General features: G+C 46.6%; 1 protein-coding gene across 6 annotated transcripts in view; it reads left to right on the top strand.

Moving 5' to 3' along the window:
- The window catches only part of PRR5L (proline rich 5 like), a 96,088-nt gene extending 87,033 nt beyond the window's left edge, over positions 1–9,055 (top strand). For all 6 annotated transcript variants that reach the window (XM_030917609.1, XM_030917610.1, XM_030917615.1 and 3 more), the window contains one exon: positions 6,223–9,055. In XM_030917609.1, coding sequence (XP_030773469.1) covers positions 6,223–6,617 — 395 coding nt within the window. In that variant the 3' untranslated portion in view covers positions 6,618–9,055. The remainder of the gene's footprint in view (positions 1–6,222) is intronic.
- Positions 9,056–18,869: the final 9,814 nt, after the last annotated feature.

Below are 18,869 nucleotides of genomic sequence, written 5' to 3'. Positions count from 1 at the left end.
ACAGAGGCCCTGTCCTCCTATTCAGGGCCAGCAGGAGGAAGAAGTTGTCCTGTCTCAGGAAAGGGCCAGGTAGAGCTGCCTGCTATGTTATGGACCCCAGCTAAAGGCAGCCTGGCCCCTGTGAAATCACTCTCCGGGGAGGTTATATGTACCTCCCCAATCCCTCCCCTGGATCCCAAACCACATCCTTGGCCTTGCCAGAACATGGCTGTATTGCCATGTTCTGTTTCTCAGCCTCTCCCTTACACTGAGCTTGCTTGTTGAGAGCAGGGATTTTGTATCCCAGGACCTGGCACAGACCTCTCCTGTGAGTGAGTGGTTCAGTCTGTAAGTCAAGCCTAGAGAAGCACAGCCCATCTGAAATAGACTTTGTGACTTCTCTTCCTTCTTCTCTGAATTTCCAGGGTGCTGTCATCTGTATCTCTGACCTGACATTTGCCACACTGACCTGTTCTAACAGTTATTTGTGTGTGGGGGTCATGAGCTGGGCCTGTGCTGTCAGCTCTGGGTTTGGGTCCTGGTTTCCTCACTCACTGTGACTGTAGTTATTCCACATCTCAACTTCAGGTTCTTCTGCAAAGTGGTTAGAAGCCATCAGTGGAGCACCTCCTTTTTGATACAGTACCTAGCATCCCGTAGATGCTCAGTAAATAGTTGCTCCTAAGAACTCTTGCCCCTGACATGTGAACATACATGCATGGAAGTACACAAGTGTGCTGGGCTCAAGCCCCTGTTGGGGGCCCCACATCAGATTTATGTTTCTTTTCTTCTCTGCAGCTAGTGCAGCATTTTGCATGTACAGGTAATAGTGTTTGTTGAAGGTGGGGACAGGTGGTATGGGGTCTCCTCCTCCAGGGCAGCCCCCCTCACTCTGGCTCCAGCTCTTGACCTGTGAGCAGCCAGAGGGGCTTCTCTTGTCCGTTTGCTGCCTGGGCCCTCCAAGGATCATTGGAGACACCTTTCCCTGGCTCATTCCCATGGGTTGGGACCTGTGGAAATCATCAGATGAATTCTCATTTCTTCCAAAGATGCTGCATGTGTCTGCCATGCAAGTAGCTTTCCCATTCCCTTGATTTACCCTCTGTCCTCTTTGGTCTCAGCCTTTCTTCCAAGTTTCAGTCATGTTTTAAAATCTAACATTAATACTGTATCTTTCCAGATACCCCTTCCCCAAAGAGAAGAGTCCCCCATACTCTTATAAAACATTATTGAGGCAGAGCGCAGTGGCTCACACCTGTAATCCCAGCACTTTGGGAAGCCGAGGCAAGCAGATCACGAGGTCAGGAGATGCAGACCATCCTGGCTAACACGGTGAAACCCCGTCTCTACTAAAAATACAAAAAATTAGGCGGGCGTGGTGGTGGACACCTGTAATGCCAGCTACTCGAGAGGCTGAGGCAGGAGAATGGCGTGAACCCAGTAGGCAGCACTTGCAGTGAGCTGAGATCGCGCCACTGCACTCCAGCCTGGGCGACAGAGTGAGACCCCATCTCAAAACAACAAACAAAATTATCGAAATCTCTAGCAACAATAGAAATAATGTCGCTACTGTCTGGCTCTTTTGCCCTACCCTTTGCACAAACCCCTCCTGGCAGGTAGGTACCCAGTCTCAGGAGCCCAGACATCTGCATGCAGCAAATGCTCCCCAGATAGGTCTTTTCCCGTCTCCCGCTAGGCTGGCTGTAGGGTTCAGGTCCCAACATGGATTTCCCAACAGCAATCTAAAGTGTGTACTTCTATCAGCAGTGAGAGAGAAATGACTTGTTCTCAAGGGCGTTTTTTTTAAGGACAGTTTTTCAGTGGGATCCTTGCTGCTTTGAACTCTTCTGGTGCTTCTGTTTTATAGTTATTGATTTTGGAGATCATAAAAGTAATGCAGGTTATAAGAATGTGGGAACATTTTAGAAATGTGTAACTTGGAGAGTACAAGTGTCCATGCTTCACAAAGAACTGCCAGTGCCTGGCATAGATGCTTTCTTCTTGGTTGCTCCTTGGCGTTTTGTCTCCTATCTCCAAAGAGGGAAGCCAGTGTCAGCTACTTGTCTAGCACCTGCTGGGGGCCAGTGTTTGCTGTTACTTGACTTCAGTAGGGGGGCCGCTTCAAAGGACATGTCTTCTGAGGGCAGCAGCAGTCCCTTCAGACACAGCAGCGTGTAGTGGGGACAGTTTGGGCGCTGCCATCTGGAACCTAAGAGAACTGGGGCTGATCCTCAGTCTTCCTCATCTGTGCAGTGGGTATACTGAGAACAACTCTGTTTTGGAGGGAGATTGGGACTAAACAGCGAGATCCTGGGTGGGAACACACTGTACACTCTAAATTCTATGTATTATCCTTTGATTTTGAAAAGTAGTTGTTACCACCAAATAGGCCCCTTGGGCTTCTGAGCCAGTAGACTCAAGATTTAGTCCAAAGGGTTAGAATTTTATTATCTTCATTTTTTGTACACACACACACCAGTCTGATGACAGGAGCTGCTGTGAGCTTTGCACATGGAAGTGGGCAGGTCTTGCTGTGATCTCCTTCTGGGAGCATGGGCTCTGGAAGTGGCTGACACACATGTCTAGGGCCCTCCAGATCCACTGCAAGAGCAGAGAGTAAACTAAAGCAGCATGAGCCACATGTCCCCATGGCCAGTCTGCGAACAGCATGGTTTGCTTTCCTCTTGGAAAGTGGGGTATTCCCCCTCCTGTCCAAGTGTGGTGGGAATACTGATACCATCGGGCCCCACTCCCTTTCTTCCCACTGCATTGTCCTGCCTGGATGGCAGAGGGAACACCTTTCTCTTGGGTCTTCCGTGTGTCGGGGATATGGGCGCTGTGGAAGGCAGGGACAGGTGAAATTGGGTGTGTGAATGGGAAGCTGGGGAGAGGTGTGCTCTGGCACAAAGGGAGGCTGAAAAGAAGAGGCCCGGAACAGAACCCACCCATCCCCCAGGCCTCTGAAACTGTGTTTCTCCCATGGCCGTGCCTTCAAATTCACTCTCTCCCAGGCCAGACCAGCTGCAGTGGCTGGACTGTCCCATGCCTCTGCCTCTCTCAGGTCCAGAGCCATCCAGCTCCTAACATGATACCGGGCCTAGGTGGCAGAGGAGGCAGCACTGCCTTGAGAGGACCATGGGTCGGGGGACTTCTCTGGGACCAAGGGACCCAGCCTTGTCATGGTGCTTATTCTATTTCAAACTCTGTGCAGGTTTCTGCCCTGGCGCAGCCTGTGTGAAGGTGGGAGAGCAGAGGCCCCGGGAGCTGGGGTGTTGCTGTCAGATTTGCTTCCTCTCTTGGGACTCTACTCCCCAGGCTTTGGTTACCTGAGTGTTTCGGTTCTTCTCCTGCCTCTCTGACCCACCCTAGGGTTTCCTTCCTTCTGGAAAGGCAATGAGGATCACCTGGTTTTTGGAGGCTGCCATCTGTGCTCCAGTCCCAGCTTTGCCTCTTCTTTGTAATGTGGAACAAGTTATTTAACCTCTTCCGTGCTTTAATTTCCCCATCTGTAAAGTGGCAGTGGTGATAACAGTACCCACTTCATTAGGTTGATAATTTGTTCATAGATACAAGATGCTCAGATTAGCACCCAATGCTCCTAAGTGCTGTCCTGTGTGTTAGCTGTTAATACTTTAGGCCCTCTGAAAGTAGTGCTGTTAGCTCCTCTCATTTTATCCACCCAGCACAGGTGCACACACCAGAATAATTTAGTCCTTTACCCCATCTTCATTTTCAGAGAGGTCACATTCACTCGGAGGGCCCCAGCCATTACTAATTTCCAGAGGACTTTGATTTTCATATCCTAAAATGTTTTCTTCTTGTCATAAAAGAAATGCCCACATATGGAATGAAAATGTTAAAGACATATCAATGAAAAGATAAAGAAATTTTAAAAATCACCAGGTAATACCTTTACCCAGAGATGATAACTAGATATTTGGATGTAACCTTTCCCAGTTTTTATACATAGGTGTGGTGGGTGAATATAGCACCCAGTATAACCCCAGTTTGGCTTAAAAAGGGACTAAATGCACATAATACTGTTGTTTATATCCTGCTTTTGTCACCAAATATTATCAACATTTCTTACTGTCCTTAAATATTATTTGAAAATGACCAAATTTCTGTCTTTAGATAGAAACTTCTTTTCCCAGCTCAAAACTGCATGTCTGTCTGCCCGTGGAGGTTGCCCCCCAACATCTCAGATGCGATGTGGCCAGGCCCCGGCACTGGGTCTCACCAGCTGCCTCCTCTGCATCTTCCCCATCCCTCACCCCTCCCCCAAGTCTGCTGTTCCCTCCTTCTGTCCCACAGCTCCTCCTCCCTGCCCCGCTCCCAGGATCTCTTAGTTGTGGGGTTCTGTAGTATCTCTGTGGTGTCTCTGTGGTGTCTCCAGCAGTCATCCTCCTCACCTTACCCATATCACCACAACGCTACTTCCTTTCCTCATCACCTCTCACTTTGATGTTAGCATTACCTTTTTTCACATGCAATCCATATTTATTATAGAACATAATACCCGAGCCTTCTCCCTGGCTTTCCTCGCTGCTGGCCTTGCTGGCTCCAGCCCATTCTGCCACACTTCTGCCCAAGGAAGCTTCCTGAGCACAGCCCATCCTGCCCTGTGACCTTCGATGTTAACTGCGTCCCCGCAGCTCTGCTGCGACCTGGCTGATGTACTACAGGTGCTTCCATCTGCCTGCCCGGGCACCTCTCCACTGTCTCCTGGACTCTGTTCCAGCCAGGCTGTGACCTGATGGTGCACCTGTCTCAGCAGCTCTCTCAGGCTGCTGCCATTGCTCAGAACTCTGTCACCCCTTCCCCGCTTCTGGGAGTTCTGCCATCCTAAAGGTCCACCTCCAGTGTACATCCTCCTGGCAAGTTTCCTATCTCCAGATGGGCATGCTTTTTCCAGCCCTTGGAGCACCTCCACTTGGCTTGTCCTTCCCTTGAGGTATGTCACCTACCCTAGTTATCTTTGGGCCTTGGATGGGCAGCTAGAAGAGCAAGGGTCTGGAGAGAGACAGACTTGTTTGAGTCCCAGCTTAAACTACCTTCTATCTATATGACTTTGGGTAAGCTACGTCCTCTCTGAGACTCAAGTTTTCTCGTCTGGAAAGTGGAAGCTGATACTATACCATGAATTAGGTTCAGTTTTGGGGAGGATTCAAAGGATAAAATGTCTAGGTTTAGCAGTTTCTGGAACATGATGAGAATTCAAAAGCAGCAGTGTAGGCTGGGCGTGGTAGCTCACACCTTTAATCCCAGCACTTTGGGAGGCTGAGGCGGGTGGATCACCTGAGGTCAGGAGTCCAGGATCACCCTGGCCAACATGGTGAAACCCCATCTCTAGTAAAAATACAAAAATTAGCTGGGTATGGTGGTGGGCACCTGTAGTCCCAGCAACTTGGGAGGCTGAGGCAGGAGAATCTCTTGAACCTGGGAAGCGGAGGTTGCAGCGAGCTGAGATGACACCATTGCACTCCAGCCTGGGTAACAAGAGCAAAACTGTCTCAAAACCAAAAAGCAGCAGTTGTAGAATTAGTACCCAGTCTTCCTGTGTCTACCTCCTTGGGGTGATCCATGGAACCTAGCCTGTTCTTTGGTGATGCTAAAGACTGAGTCCAGGAGAATTGACTTGAACAGAACGTAGGTCTGAGATCCTTGACCTGGCGGGAGATGAGGGTCATTGATAGCCCTGGTTCCCTATGATTTGCAAGACAGTCCTGCTACCTTGGGTTTGACAACTGAGGTAACTCCCCAGTTATCTCTTCCTCTGGATTTCAGCTTATGAAGGCTCTTTTATGTCACCTGTTGGCATGGGAGAGGCCACTCCTGCAGGAAGCCAGGGTGCTTCTTTTGGAAGCTGGCCATCCCATGCCCAGGTCCTCAGGGGACATTGTTTGAAAGGGAATTTTAGGGCAAATCTGATGAAGCTCAGGCAGCAGCTGAGAAACACACCAGATTCCCTTGACCCTTATCTGTCAAGGAAAGTCTGTTGGTGACCACCTAATATGTGGGGTAGGGTTGGTTACGGGCAGGATCTGGCATAAACAGGTAAAGTTGTAAGAGAAACATTTAGGTATCACCAAATTCCTCCCTTGCATTGTAGTAGGGCTGCACCTAAGAGCTGCTCCTAAAGGTTGAGCCACCACCTTGTTCTTTTCCCCTAGTTGGATTAGGAGCTTTTGAGCACCAGTACCCCCTCCCCAATAACAGTCTTTGCTGATTCTTCTCTTGCAGCCAGGCGGCACTCCAGAGTCCGGCCCAAGATGACTGTCCTGAACTATGCTTCCCCGATAACCGCAGTCAGCCGGCCACTGAATGAGATGGTCTTGACCCCACTGACGGAGCAGGAGGGGGAAGCCTACCTGGAGAAGTGTGGCAGCGTGCGGCGGCACACAGTGGCCAATGCCCACTCGGACATCCAGCTGCTGGCCATGGCCACCATGATGCACTCAGGCCTGGGGGAGGAGGCTAGCAGTGAGGACAAGTGCCTTCTCCTGCCACCCAGCTTCCCCCCACCCCACCGGCAGTGCTCCAGCGAGCCCAACATCACCGATAGCCCTGATGGACTGGAGGAGGGGGCCGGGGGCAGCCAGGAGGGCTCAGAGCTGAACTGTGCTTCCCTCAGCTGAGTCGCCACCCCCAGGCCTTTCCACCTCCTGTTTTGCAACCAGGATGAGGACATCTCCATCTCCATGGATTACTGAGGGGCCTCTTGCTTTGTGCAATGCTGCCTTATTTCTTTTAGGGTACTGTCCTGGTCAAAATGCCCTACGGGGAAACCGTTGTTGTGAACCTCTTCATTTTGGTGACTGTGACCAGTTCTTTGTAGCCACCAATTGTAGTGACCAATTGCCTAATGGTCACTTTCTGACTCCAGCCTTGCCAGCCTGACTCAGATCCTCATCTCTGGGCCTTTCCTCCTCTGATGTTGGATTGCCTAATGTTCCCAATGACATATCCAATACTCCTGGCATTTCTGGAACAGGAGGTTGTCAGGACCACACATACAACCACCAAGGATGTGTTGGCCTTTGGAATTCCCCTTTAGGTTCCTTGTGATGTGGTGGGTTATGGGTGAAAAATTAGTGGAGAGGGAACTCCTCTCCCCCATTTTGTGTAGAGTGAAAATAGCCTGCAGCCCCTACTCAGCAGGGCTCTGGGAATGTGCCTGCCTTATTTTAGTTTCAGAATTGCTGGGAAAGTTACCCCTCTGGTGGGTGAGGATCTGTCCTCACCTATATCCACATCCTATGTGCTGCTTGCACAGAGGCCTTTGGCTTTTGACCCAGAGGGGCTGTGAGGCTGGAGCTGCCTTGTCTTTTATTGAGCCTCAGCATTTCCCTCTTAGGCTTCCTCTCAAGCTCAAGGAACTCACCCCCCGATGCCTCTTGTCTCTGTCATTTCAGAAACGGACTTTCTTATCATGCTTTCCTGTGGTGGGTGTGAGGGGCCAACTGATACCAACCAACTAGCCTGTACCTGGATTTGACTTGAATTTTTAAAATGTGTGTTGTTTCAAAAACAAAGTTTGCAAATTTTGCACGTGGGATCTTGCACTGTTCATTTCCACTGGGGTGAGTCTTCACACTAAAATCACAAGCAGAGCTCCTGGGAAAAGAGACTGGAAGTGGTTCAGGATAAAGAGATCTATGGTGCACAGAGCTTTTATGTCACAGAGCTCTAGAAGCAGCTGGACTTGAATCCACAGTGGCCTGTGTAAATTTGTAAATTTCATGGTTTCTAGGAAAAGCTGCATTGGGGTGGGGAGACCCAGTTTGCCTCATGGGCAGAGGATTCTTCCAGGAAGCATGGAAAATGGAATGTTTCTATGCTTTACAGTGTGGGGAGAGAGGGGAGATGCCGGCGGGACCTTTTCGCAGGATGTTTATTCCCTGTGGTTAAAGAAATGCCCGGAATTTCTAACATGTGAAGCACTTGGGGGCTGCAGGCCATAGCACGGTGCTGCATCCTTCTACTGCTCCCTCCAGGTCTGGGGGCTTTTATCCACCTTGAATCCCTATCCTCCTCTTTGTAGTTGTCTGTCTCACTGATAACAGCTCCAGGAAAAAAGACAAGACAAGGCTCCTCCTCTGACCCTTCCTGTTGATGTTTATGAAATCTCAAAGAGCTGAGCCACCTTGGCTTCCAATATGGCAAGAGGGTGCTGGGAGAAGGTGAAGATCAGCCTAAGCTGCCATGGTGATGAGACCTTCTCATTTAACTCTTGATGGCATTTCCCTTCTGGGTGAAGATTTGAAGTATGATCAGAATTGTGCTCTTGATGGCTGGGAATTTAGAAATTTAAGAGTTATTTCATTTTCATTCTAAGAATGATGGGAGAGAAATGTCCAAAAGATCTCTGCTGATCGGCTGAGAATTTCAAACAAAAATAATCATCTCTGTGTATGTGTTGGATAAAGTCTACAAATTGACTAACATGCATTAGCAAATGGAACATCAGTAGGTAGCAACATGATGATTTATGTAACTGATAGCTTCTGTCCTTATTAGTACACTTAACATTTGAGACTAGTATTTATTGATCCAGGCAAATTAATTAATCATGCTTGGGCTTACTTTTTCAGTTTGTAAGGTTAATCACATGTGATCACATGTGCATGCGTGCGTGTGTATATAAATGCCTTTTCCATGTCTTAAATGTCCCTGATGAGGAGAGCAGTCATCAGTTAAATATATAAGCTCTTAAAATGAGAATGGGAGTGTCAGTATAGACCCAGTATACTTAATTGCTGATGACTGTTAGCCAGTTTACAACTTTACCATCGATGTATACACTTGATATTTGTGCAGTAAATAGACTATACCTATAAAAATTTTATTGATGTTTATGATCGTGTTAGCTATCAGAGGGCTATTGGAAGAGTGATAGCTGAGGTGTTTTTAACCACTTTTTCTCTCCTAGATTCGTTTTCATTATTTATGCTAGGTTTTTCCTGTGGTTGACATTTGATGACAGGAAGCAATCATGACTCTTCGAGTGAGCTCACAGAAACCTTTCATGTTGTCTGTTTCCAAAACGAATTCAATAAACAACATTTTGTCCTTGCTGGGTGCCCCAAGGGTGTCTTGATTGAATTTGCAAGTATAGCAGTCAAATTAGATCTTTTTTTCCCTCAAATTAGATTTTGATGCATCCTTCCCTCAAACTCCCTGCCCCCACTTCTGCCTCCTCATCTCTTTTCCTGTTGCCTCCACTCCACAGTCAGACAGCAGCCTTAGCTCAGCCAGTCTTCCCTGAGTTTTGTTTGCAATCCTGGACTGGATTGGCAACTCATTTCCTGGAGAAACAGATTGTGGAGCTAGAAAATACTGAAAAAAGTCTGAGAAGCCAACACTTTTTCTAAAACCAGCTTGGCCTTTCTTCCCAGAGTATTTGACCTAGAGGGAACACTTAGCATACATACTCATGGATGATCTCATGTATTCCCCTGATTCTGTTTGGCAGAGGAAATTTATCATATTTTACTCTGCATAAATACTTCTAGGAGGCCTATAGCGGCAACAGTCTGAGACCTCTAAAGGCTTAATAAGAGCCTTTGAAGAAGTGTGACTGATTAGTCATCCTGTAGGAGGTAAAAGGAGAGTGTGTATGTTTCGGTTGAGCCTTTGCAGGTCATAATTATGGTAAACAACCACTGAGCATTCTGTCTCAATAGGTTTCATGTCATTAGTGTGCCCATGACATAGCAGTGCACCATCATATTCATTCATCCACCCGTCTACCCATCAAACATTTGTGGAGCTTCCATTGTGTGTAGGCACTTTTCTTGGTACTAGGGATAAGGTGATGGACAAATAACCAAGATGCCTTCTCTCGTGGAGCTTACTCTAGTGGGGAAGGCTGGAAATCAGGTCAACACAAGCATCACAACTACCGAACAACACTGGATGAAATGGCAAAGTGCCAGTGACTGGAGAGTGAAGAAAGGATGACTGTGGGTAGGACGGCCAAAGGAGGTCTCTCTCCAAGTCAACTGACCCAAGAGCTGAGTGACAAGGAGCCAGCCTTACGATCTGCTTTGTTTCCGATCACTGCCATAACTACCACAGACTTAGCAGCTCAAAACAACTTATTATTACAGTTCGTCGGCTGGGAGTCTGACAAGGGTCTCACTGGGCTGAAATCAAGGTGGTGTCAGGGCTGCATTCCTTTCTGGAAGCTTTAAGGGATGATCTGTTTCCTTACCTCTGCCAGCTTTTAGAGGCTGCCCATATGGCTTGTGGCTTTCTTCCTCCATCTTCAAAGCCAGCAGTGAATGGTGGTTGAGTCCCTTTCACATGGCATCACTCCAAACTACATTCAGCCTCCCTAGGACCCTTGTTGATTACATCGAGCCCATCCAGATAATCCAGGATTATTTCCCAACTCAAAGTGTTTAATCACATCTGCAAAGTCTCTTTTGCCTTGTAGGATATATCACAGGTACTGTGGAATAGGACGTGGACATCCTTGATGGGGGAGGGGGAGTCATTATTCTGCCCCACAGAATGATGATTACCACATAATCCTTAGTTTTTGCTGCTTCTACTGATTACTCTTTGTGGGTAGCAAGCTCCTGAAAGACCAGCTGAGCTACTCAGGAATCTCCTTGTCTTCCGGCCCAGTGGAATCCGATGGGAAAAGAGAAGGAAAGCAAGATAGACAAAAAGTGTCCACCCCAGGGGCTCACCCTGCCTTCACGCTAAGGAGCAGTGGTAAGTTGGCTGAAGCTCTTCTGAAAGTCCTTAAATGGCCTTGAGCCCCTCAGCTGGCCAGAGATGCACTGGTGTCCTCCCTGGCATGCTTGCTGTTGTCTCCATCCCTTCTCAGCTGGACTGAAGATTTCTGTGGGTACTGCTCTGCTGCCGCCTCTGCTGAAATATCTCTCCCAGCAGGAGAAAGGCCAGTCATGGGATGTACTTGGGAGCCTGGGAAGATGAAACTGCAGCATACAAGTGCTGGTCTCAGTGTACAGGGGAGACTGGGTGGCATGGCCTGGGGACCTTATAGCCTGACCTCCACCCACCATGGCCTAGACTCCCACAGAGACCACGATTCTGTAGTCCCAGGCTCCAATCTCTAATTGCCTCATTGCCTTCTGTCAGGCCCTCACCATCCCTAGTCTGGACTTGCACAACTTGCTACTTTCTGTATTTGTGTACAGACTCCATCTCTCCCTTATGGACATTCCCATTTGATCTAAGGTGCAACCCCTGCTTAAAACTTTTCCTTGGCTTTCAATATAATCCATACACCTGAACTCGACTTCAAGGTCCTTCACAAGCCGACCCCACCTACCTTCCCAGCCTCATTGGCTGCTCTTTGACTCCCTTGAGTTGGAGACCAACTGCTTCACCAGGGCTGTTCATTGTCCCAGGAAGCTGCCTTCCATCTCCATACCCCCTGCCATGCTCCCACTGTTCCCTCTCCCTGGGGGCCTCCCCATCACTTCTCCAGATAGAAGCAGTCACTTCAACCTCTATACAGTCTCAGGGGCTTAATCCAGGAAGGCAAGAATGTGTAGGATTTATATTTGCAGGCTTAGGGCCTCACAATACAGAGAAATTTCTAAGTCATGTGCATTGAATAAATGAATGGGATGGTATAATTCTGATCTCCATCCCGCCCCTGCCAGGTATGTGCAGAAAGGATGCCACCTCTCTCCTTTTTCTCCAGGTAGGGAACTTCCCCATGCAGCTGTCTCCAAGCATGTTCCAACTGAGGCTGTGTGCCCAGGTGACCCAGTGAACACAGGTGGGAGTCTGAGCCCTTCTTGCAACTCCTCCCCTTTGCTCCAGCCAATGTCTGCCACTTCCCTGCAGAGAGTTAACCCTGCTCACGGGGCTGATGTTTTGCTCCAGAGCCAGCTCTTTCTCTTGGCCTGCCCTCTTTCTGTCTGTGGTAAGAGATTGCTTTGGGACCTGGCAATCCTGAGGACAGTGAGAGTACCTGTTGTTTGCCATAGGGCCATCTCTTTGAAGAAACTCTCCTGCCAAGAAGAGAGAATGTCCCAGGCCAGTGAGCTCAGACAAGAGCCTCCTTGCCCCATTCTGCATTCAGGAATCCAGAATGAGGGCCGAGTACTATGCTGTTCCTCACAACAACCTTGCAAGGCAGGTATCACCCCCATTCTGCAGATGAGTAAACTGAGCCTTGGGTCTTTTAAGCAATGGAGCTAGGACTTGACCCCAGGTTTACCACAAGTCCAGTGGTCATCCCCTTCTATTCTAGGAGGTACCCTAGCCTGATAGAAAATGAAGAATAACTAAGCCAGGGGCATAATCTCCTCAGCTTGCTACAAGGTAAGAGATGTTCCAGGGTTTCTAGAAAAGCTGAGGAACAAAGCTGCATCTCTTGCTTTTCTGCAACCATTTCTAGAAAACCTCATGGCGTAGGGAGTGGGGGTGGGGGACTCTGGTATCCTGGACAGTAAATTTCCTATGTAGAAAAGATTTTGGGGCTTTTTAAAAAAAAACTTATGTTAAAATTTGTCTTTAAAAAGTAATAATGTTTATATTTAATTTAATAATTTTGTCTTTAGAATCAATATTCTATTTCAGATGCAAAGTTTAAACATTTTTTATGCTTTTAAATTCAGCTTACAAATTTTATTCTATTTTATAAGTCTAGCAGATCGTGGCAGTAACTTTGGAGGAGTGTTTGAATAATGCTTGCTCTTATTTACAAGCATAGCTCAGCACTTCAAACATTTTTAAACAAATTTAGAAATTCAATATGTTTATTTTTTAACTACTTTGGTTTTTCTGACCACAAGCAAAATCATCCCAAATTTTAACCTCTTATAGAAGCTAATAAATTTAACTTAAAAGAGAAATCTAAGTCCTCTTCAATGTTTTTATACTCTACTTAAACTTAGATGTCACCATTAAAAAAACACAAGTCTAAATTAATTCTCAATTATACATTTTAAAGTGGAGTTGTAAAACTGCACTCTAGTGGGCTTTATTCTCTCAAATATCACATTCTGAAACACCAAATAGGCACATATTCCTTCCTAATATAAAATATTAATGCTATAGTTTTGTTTCTTTTAAATATTTCTACCCTTAAATCTAAACCTCCCTGAAGTGTTGGTGAGCTATTGTCTCTCAGTTTCGAGCCTTTTCCTTTTTTTGTGTTGCTGTGGCTGGGATTCTGCAAACCACCTTGCTGCTTTGTCAGCTGGGTCCCTGGTAGGTTCTGCTAATGGAGGGCGCTAGAGGGAGCCTGGGGGACTGGTAGAGGGAGAAGAATTGGACTCATCCTGTCTTTGTCCACATTACCTGGCACAGACAGCTGGGTACAGCAGCAGTATTGAGTTACTGTTTGCAGTTTATCCACATTCCCAGAACCAGCCTCAACATCTCCCCTTAGAGATGCAAGCACTGTCCAGCCTGGGATCCCTCCTCAGAATTCTGAAGCCCTCTGGAGCCCCTCCTCTAACTTTTTAAATTTCAATAACCCCTAACACTCTTTTTGTTTCCCCAGTTCTAAGGGTGGTAGTTGCTTCTTGTAGTTACCACCTTTGTGATTCCTCTGGGTCCCCTCTTTGCCATCTTATTTGTCCAATTTCTGATTAATAATTCATATATTAAATTCTCTGTTAAAATAATTGATGTGGCCTTTGTCCTCTGACTAGCCCGGACTGATGAACCAGGGTTGAAAAAATACCCACTAAAGAAGATAATAACCATTCCAGGTAACCAAGGCAAATCACTACCAGAAATTTCCTTCGGGTGTGAGACCCAGATCTGCAGACATTGAGTGGATTCTTCTCCCCACACCTAAGAAAACCCTATCACTTCCAGTAATTTTGGTGGTTGCTTCTCAGCATTCTTGAGTTTATAGGTGGAGCATACTCGATTCTTGTCTGAGTCCATAAGAGACACTGGGTCCTATTTGTGGTTACTTAGTCAATGACTTCATAGCTTAAAAGAAGTGACCTTGGGGCCCTTGTTCCTGTATCGTACAATTGCCTAGTTCTTCAGTTACCTTCAGCAGTATGCGTTTCTCACTAAGTCACTCATTAGATTGGCTTTTCATTTCCTTGGTGATTCTAGCCTATGTCCAATGACTTTTGAGAGAAACCCTAAGCCATGTAAACACCTTGAACCAAATAGACTTCTGAATTCTTTTATATTCTCAGGACTGTGTAACTCTTAACAAGTGCTTAAATTTCAGTCTGATATCAGTTAAATATCTCAGATAGCTTTGTTTGTGGTCCAACTTATGAGGTCATTTCATTCTCTGTAGGCTGAAGTAAGGATTAAATTATTTGCCTGCCAACAGAAACTTTTGCTGCCTAGTCTAGAGCAGTTTTGAGAAGGATTCAGTAAGTGGAAATTGCATTAGGCTTCTGGTTCTGGCCATATGGGAATGGCTTGTATCGGATTAATTTTCCTTATAAAATAATTAGGAAAGCTGGGCAAAATATATAAAGGAACTGTTCAAAGGAACTGGAGAACATCCAGTGCAGGCAGGACTTGAGAGGCTGTGATCCCCAAGAGAAAGGAAACATGAGGAAAGCTTCATATTCTTCCTGGCTTTTCCCGAGAGGATTTCCCCGAGTCCCTGGAGGGGGTGAGGGTACAAGGGAGTAAACAGCAGAAAGCAGCAGTCTGACTAGGCTAAGAGGAGAGCTTAAAGCTGCCAGAGCTGCTGGAGTTTGAAGGTAAAATGATAGGAAGGGCTGAATGAGAAATATGCACACAAGTTCCCCTCAAGTTGTTCGCTGACTCCTAAGATGCGCACGTACAGTGAGAAGTAGAGGAAATCAGCAGAAAGGAAAACTACTGGGATGCTAAATACGGGAACCAAGTTCCGCTGCCACGTGATGCTGAGAGGTTCAAGTCCCACTGGTGGAAGGGCTTTGGCAAACATCCTGGGCTTTGGATGAGACTCCCTGAAGGGCCACAGTCTAGGAGTAAGGGTCATGCCCCAAAGCAAGCTAGTAGACTTAAACATAACTATATCAGTAATTATGTATGAAGTAAACACTCTGATGAAAATACAAAGTTAGTAAAACAAGATGTTGTTTATAAGAGACACACATTGAATATAAGGACACAGAAAGATTGAAAATAAAAGAATGGAAAATGATATACCACATAAACACCAGCAAAAGAAACAGTGTTGCCAATTTAGAATCATGGAAATTTCATAATGATAAAAGGTCAATTCAAAGAGAAGATATGAATTGTAATACAGGTTGAGTATCCCTTACCCAAAATGCTTGGAACCAGAAGTGCTTCAGATTTCAGGGTTTTTTCAGACTTTAGAATATTTGCATTATACCTACCTATCAATTGAGCATCACAAATCATAAAATCCAAAATCCAAAATGCTCCAATGAGAACTTCCTTTGTGCATTATGTGGGTGCTCAAAAAGTTTTGGATTTGGCGGCGTTTCAGATTTTAAATTTTTGGATTTGGGATGCACATACATAAATTATCATTTACTGTACATAAATTATCATTTACTGCTCATCGACTATATGCCAAGCAACATCCTAAATATTTCATATTCTTTGTCTTGTGTAGTCCTCTGAGCAATTTCATGAAGTAAATATTATCATCCCCGTTTTGCTAGATGAGGAAATTAAAGCTCAGAGAGGTTGAGCCACTTGAGCAACTTGCCTAGTCACACAACCAGAAAACAGAAGAGACAGCATTCAAACCTAGTTTTATCTAGTCTCTTGCCCAAGAGCTTTTAATCGCTGCTCTGCTTTCTAAGCACTGTTCAAAGGAACTGGAGAACATCCAGTGCAGGCAGGACCTGAGAGGCTGTGATCCCCAAGAGAAAGGACACATGAGGAAAGCTTCATATTCTTCCTGGCTTTTCCCCTGAGAGGATTTCCCCGAGTCCCTGGAGTGGGTGAGGGTACAAGGGAGTAAACAGCAGAAAGCAGCAGTCTGACTAGGCTAAGAGGAAAGTTTAAAGCTGCCAGAGCTGCTGGAGTTTGAAGGTAAAATGATAGGAAGGGCTGAATGAGAAATATGCACACAAGTTCCCTTGTGTGGTATGCTTGCCTGAACTAGTTGGAGAGGTCCTGTGCACACAGGAGTATTATTTAACCCAAGGGCAGGACATTCTGCAGGGACTCGGAACTCTGGACTGAAAACCAAAAAAGTAGTCTGTCTGACTCTCTCTCTCTCATACACACACACTTCTTTGTAAATGCTCTGCCTTTGGGTACACATGATCCCCAAAAGGTTATCCCAATCTGAGTCTAAGGAACCTTCCAATTCATGGACCACAGCCTAACATCTTTGAATTTCTTGTTCCAAATCCTCAAGAATCTGATTGATCTGATTCAAGAATCATGAATCCATCCCTGATCCAACCAGCTGCTTCTAAGGAGCACCATCTCACATGGTTTTAGACTTCACCTCTGTTAAGTCCTTCCCTTGGAGTTGAAGGGGAAGGGTTCAGCAGTTCTTGGGGAAAAAGAGAGACCCGTCTGCCCCAGGCTGAATCCATGCATGCATATGTGGGTGACCAGAGCAGAAAACTTCAGATAATCTTTCCCAAGCAACCTCTAATCATGGTCTTTCCCCCAAATGTAAATATGGTTGAAAGAGGGGACAGGCAGCAGGCTTATGTAAAAGGGGCTTGGAAGTCCTGAGAGAGTGAGAAACAAATGGGCCCATCTTCAGGTGGGAGGGGCAACATGGAGGAAACCATGAAATAAAGCACTTCCTAAAGTGGGCAGTCTGGGGATGGAGCCTCATATCTGCCTTTGAGCTACAAGAGGGGCACTTTCTCTCAGAATATTGCCATGCCGCTCCTCTTACTATCTGGGCGGGTGCAACTGGAAAAGCCTCCAGAGAAAATCGGCTACGGTTGTGGTATTTGCTGTTGTGATGGACAACTGGAATTATGTAGGGGGAGTCCAAAAAACCTATGGGTTTTCCAAGCTTCTGAGACCTCCAAGGATATTTCTGTGGCAAATAATTGTAATAACAACATTTAATACTTATTTAGGGTTCACTGTAGCCAGTTCCTAGCATAATCCTTGCTTTCTCTATCTTATTTCCTTTAACCCTCATATCAACACAGCAAGGTAGATGCTGTTATTATTAATATTTTACATGTGAAGAAACTGAGGCACAGAGACGGTAAGTTAACCTGTCCAAGGCCATGGAGTAATTAATAAGTGGCAGCCCCAGAATGTGAACCAAGACATAGTTCGGCTCCAGAGAATTTGCTTTGAACTCCAATGTAAACTCCTCCACTCTTTGGAAAATGTAATATCAATTGTCAAGCAGAGTTAGAGTCATTAAGAAAGGCAAGAGCTTGCCGGGAAGCCCCTTAGAGCCCCTGGTTTTCCATAGGGAAGTTGGTCCACTCAAGAGAAATCCCTTCTGTGGGCTGTCCTCACACAATGCGTGAGAACCATGAGGCTCAGCCCCAAAACCTGCCACCAGAAAGCCAGTGGGCACAAGGTAGGGAAACAACTCACAGATAAATCAGGGGTCACTATTTAGGGTTTAAACCCCACCTTCTTTTTTCTCTGTCACTCTGCTGCCACTGCTGGCAGTCAGATCCTTTCTCATGCCCAGCTAAACTAGCTGTGTGGCCTTTGGAAAGTCTTTTTCTCTTCTGCAAACTATAGTTAATCATGTCTGCCTATCTTGCAGGATTAGAAGGTACACACACACACACACACACACACACACACACACACACACACACACACACAGGTATTCATACACATATAAATACATATGGCAGAGAAAAGGTTTAGGCTATCTCTGAGTAGGTAAAATCATGAGTGTTAAGTGTTATATTGCTCCTTTAATTGTCTATATGTTCCTAATTTCTGTAATAAGCATGTGACATCTTTACTATGAATAGAGTTTAAAAACAAACTTCAACTGGGGGCGGAGCAAGATGGCCGAATAGGAACAGCTCCAGTCTCCAACTCCCAGCGCGAGCGACACAGAAGACCAGTGATTTCTGCATTTTCAACTGAGGTACTGGGGTCATCTCACTAGGGAGTGCCGGACAATTGGTGCTGGTCAGCTGCTGCAGCCCGACCAGCGAGAGCTGAAGCAGGGCGAGGCATCGCCTCACCTGGGAAGCACAAGGGGGAAGGGAATCCCTTTTCCTAGCCAGGGGAACTGAGACATATAACACCTGGAAAATCGGGTAACTCCCACCCCAATACTGCGCTTTAAGCAAACGGGCACACCAGGAGATTATATCCCACACCTGGCCGGGAAGGTCCCACGGCCACGGAGCCTCCCTCATTGCTAGCACAGCAGTCTGCGATCTAACCGCAAGGCAGCAGTGAGGTTGGGGGAGGGGTGCCCACCATTGCTGAGGCTTAAATAGGTAAACAAAGCCGCTGGGAAGCTCGAACTGGGTGGAGCTCACAGCAGCTCAAGGAAACCTGCCTGTCTCTGTAGACTCCACCTCTGGGGACAGGGCACAGCTAAACAACAACAACGAAAAAAGCAGCAGAAACCTCTGCAGACGCAAACGACTCTGTCTGACAGCTTTGAAGAGAGCAGTGGATCTCCCCACATGGAGGTTGAGATCTGAGAAGGGACAGACTGCCTGCTCAAGTGGGTCCCTGACGCCTGAGTAGCCTAACTGGGAGACATCCCCCACTAGGGGCAGTCTGACACCCCACACCTCACAGGGTGGAGTACACCCCTGAGAGGAAGCTTCCAAAGTAAGAATCAGACAGGTACACTCGCTGTTCAGCAATATTCTATCTTCTGCAACCTCTCCTGCTGGTACCCAGGCAAACAGGGTCTGGAGTGGACCTCAAGCAATCTCCAACAGACCTACAGCTGAGGGTCCTGACTGTTAGAAGGAAAACTATCAAACAGGAAGGACACCTATACCAAAACCCCATCAGTACGTCACCAA

The sequence above is a fragment of the Rhinopithecus roxellana genome, chromosome 15, assembly GCF_007565055.1.
Source record: "Rhinopithecus roxellana isolate Shanxi Qingling chromosome 15, ASM756505v1, whole genome shotgun sequence".
Lineage (NCBI taxonomy): Eukaryota > Metazoa > Chordata > Mammalia > Primates > Cercopithecidae > Rhinopithecus > Rhinopithecus roxellana.
This window is presented reverse-complemented; position numbering and strand designations above follow the sequence as displayed.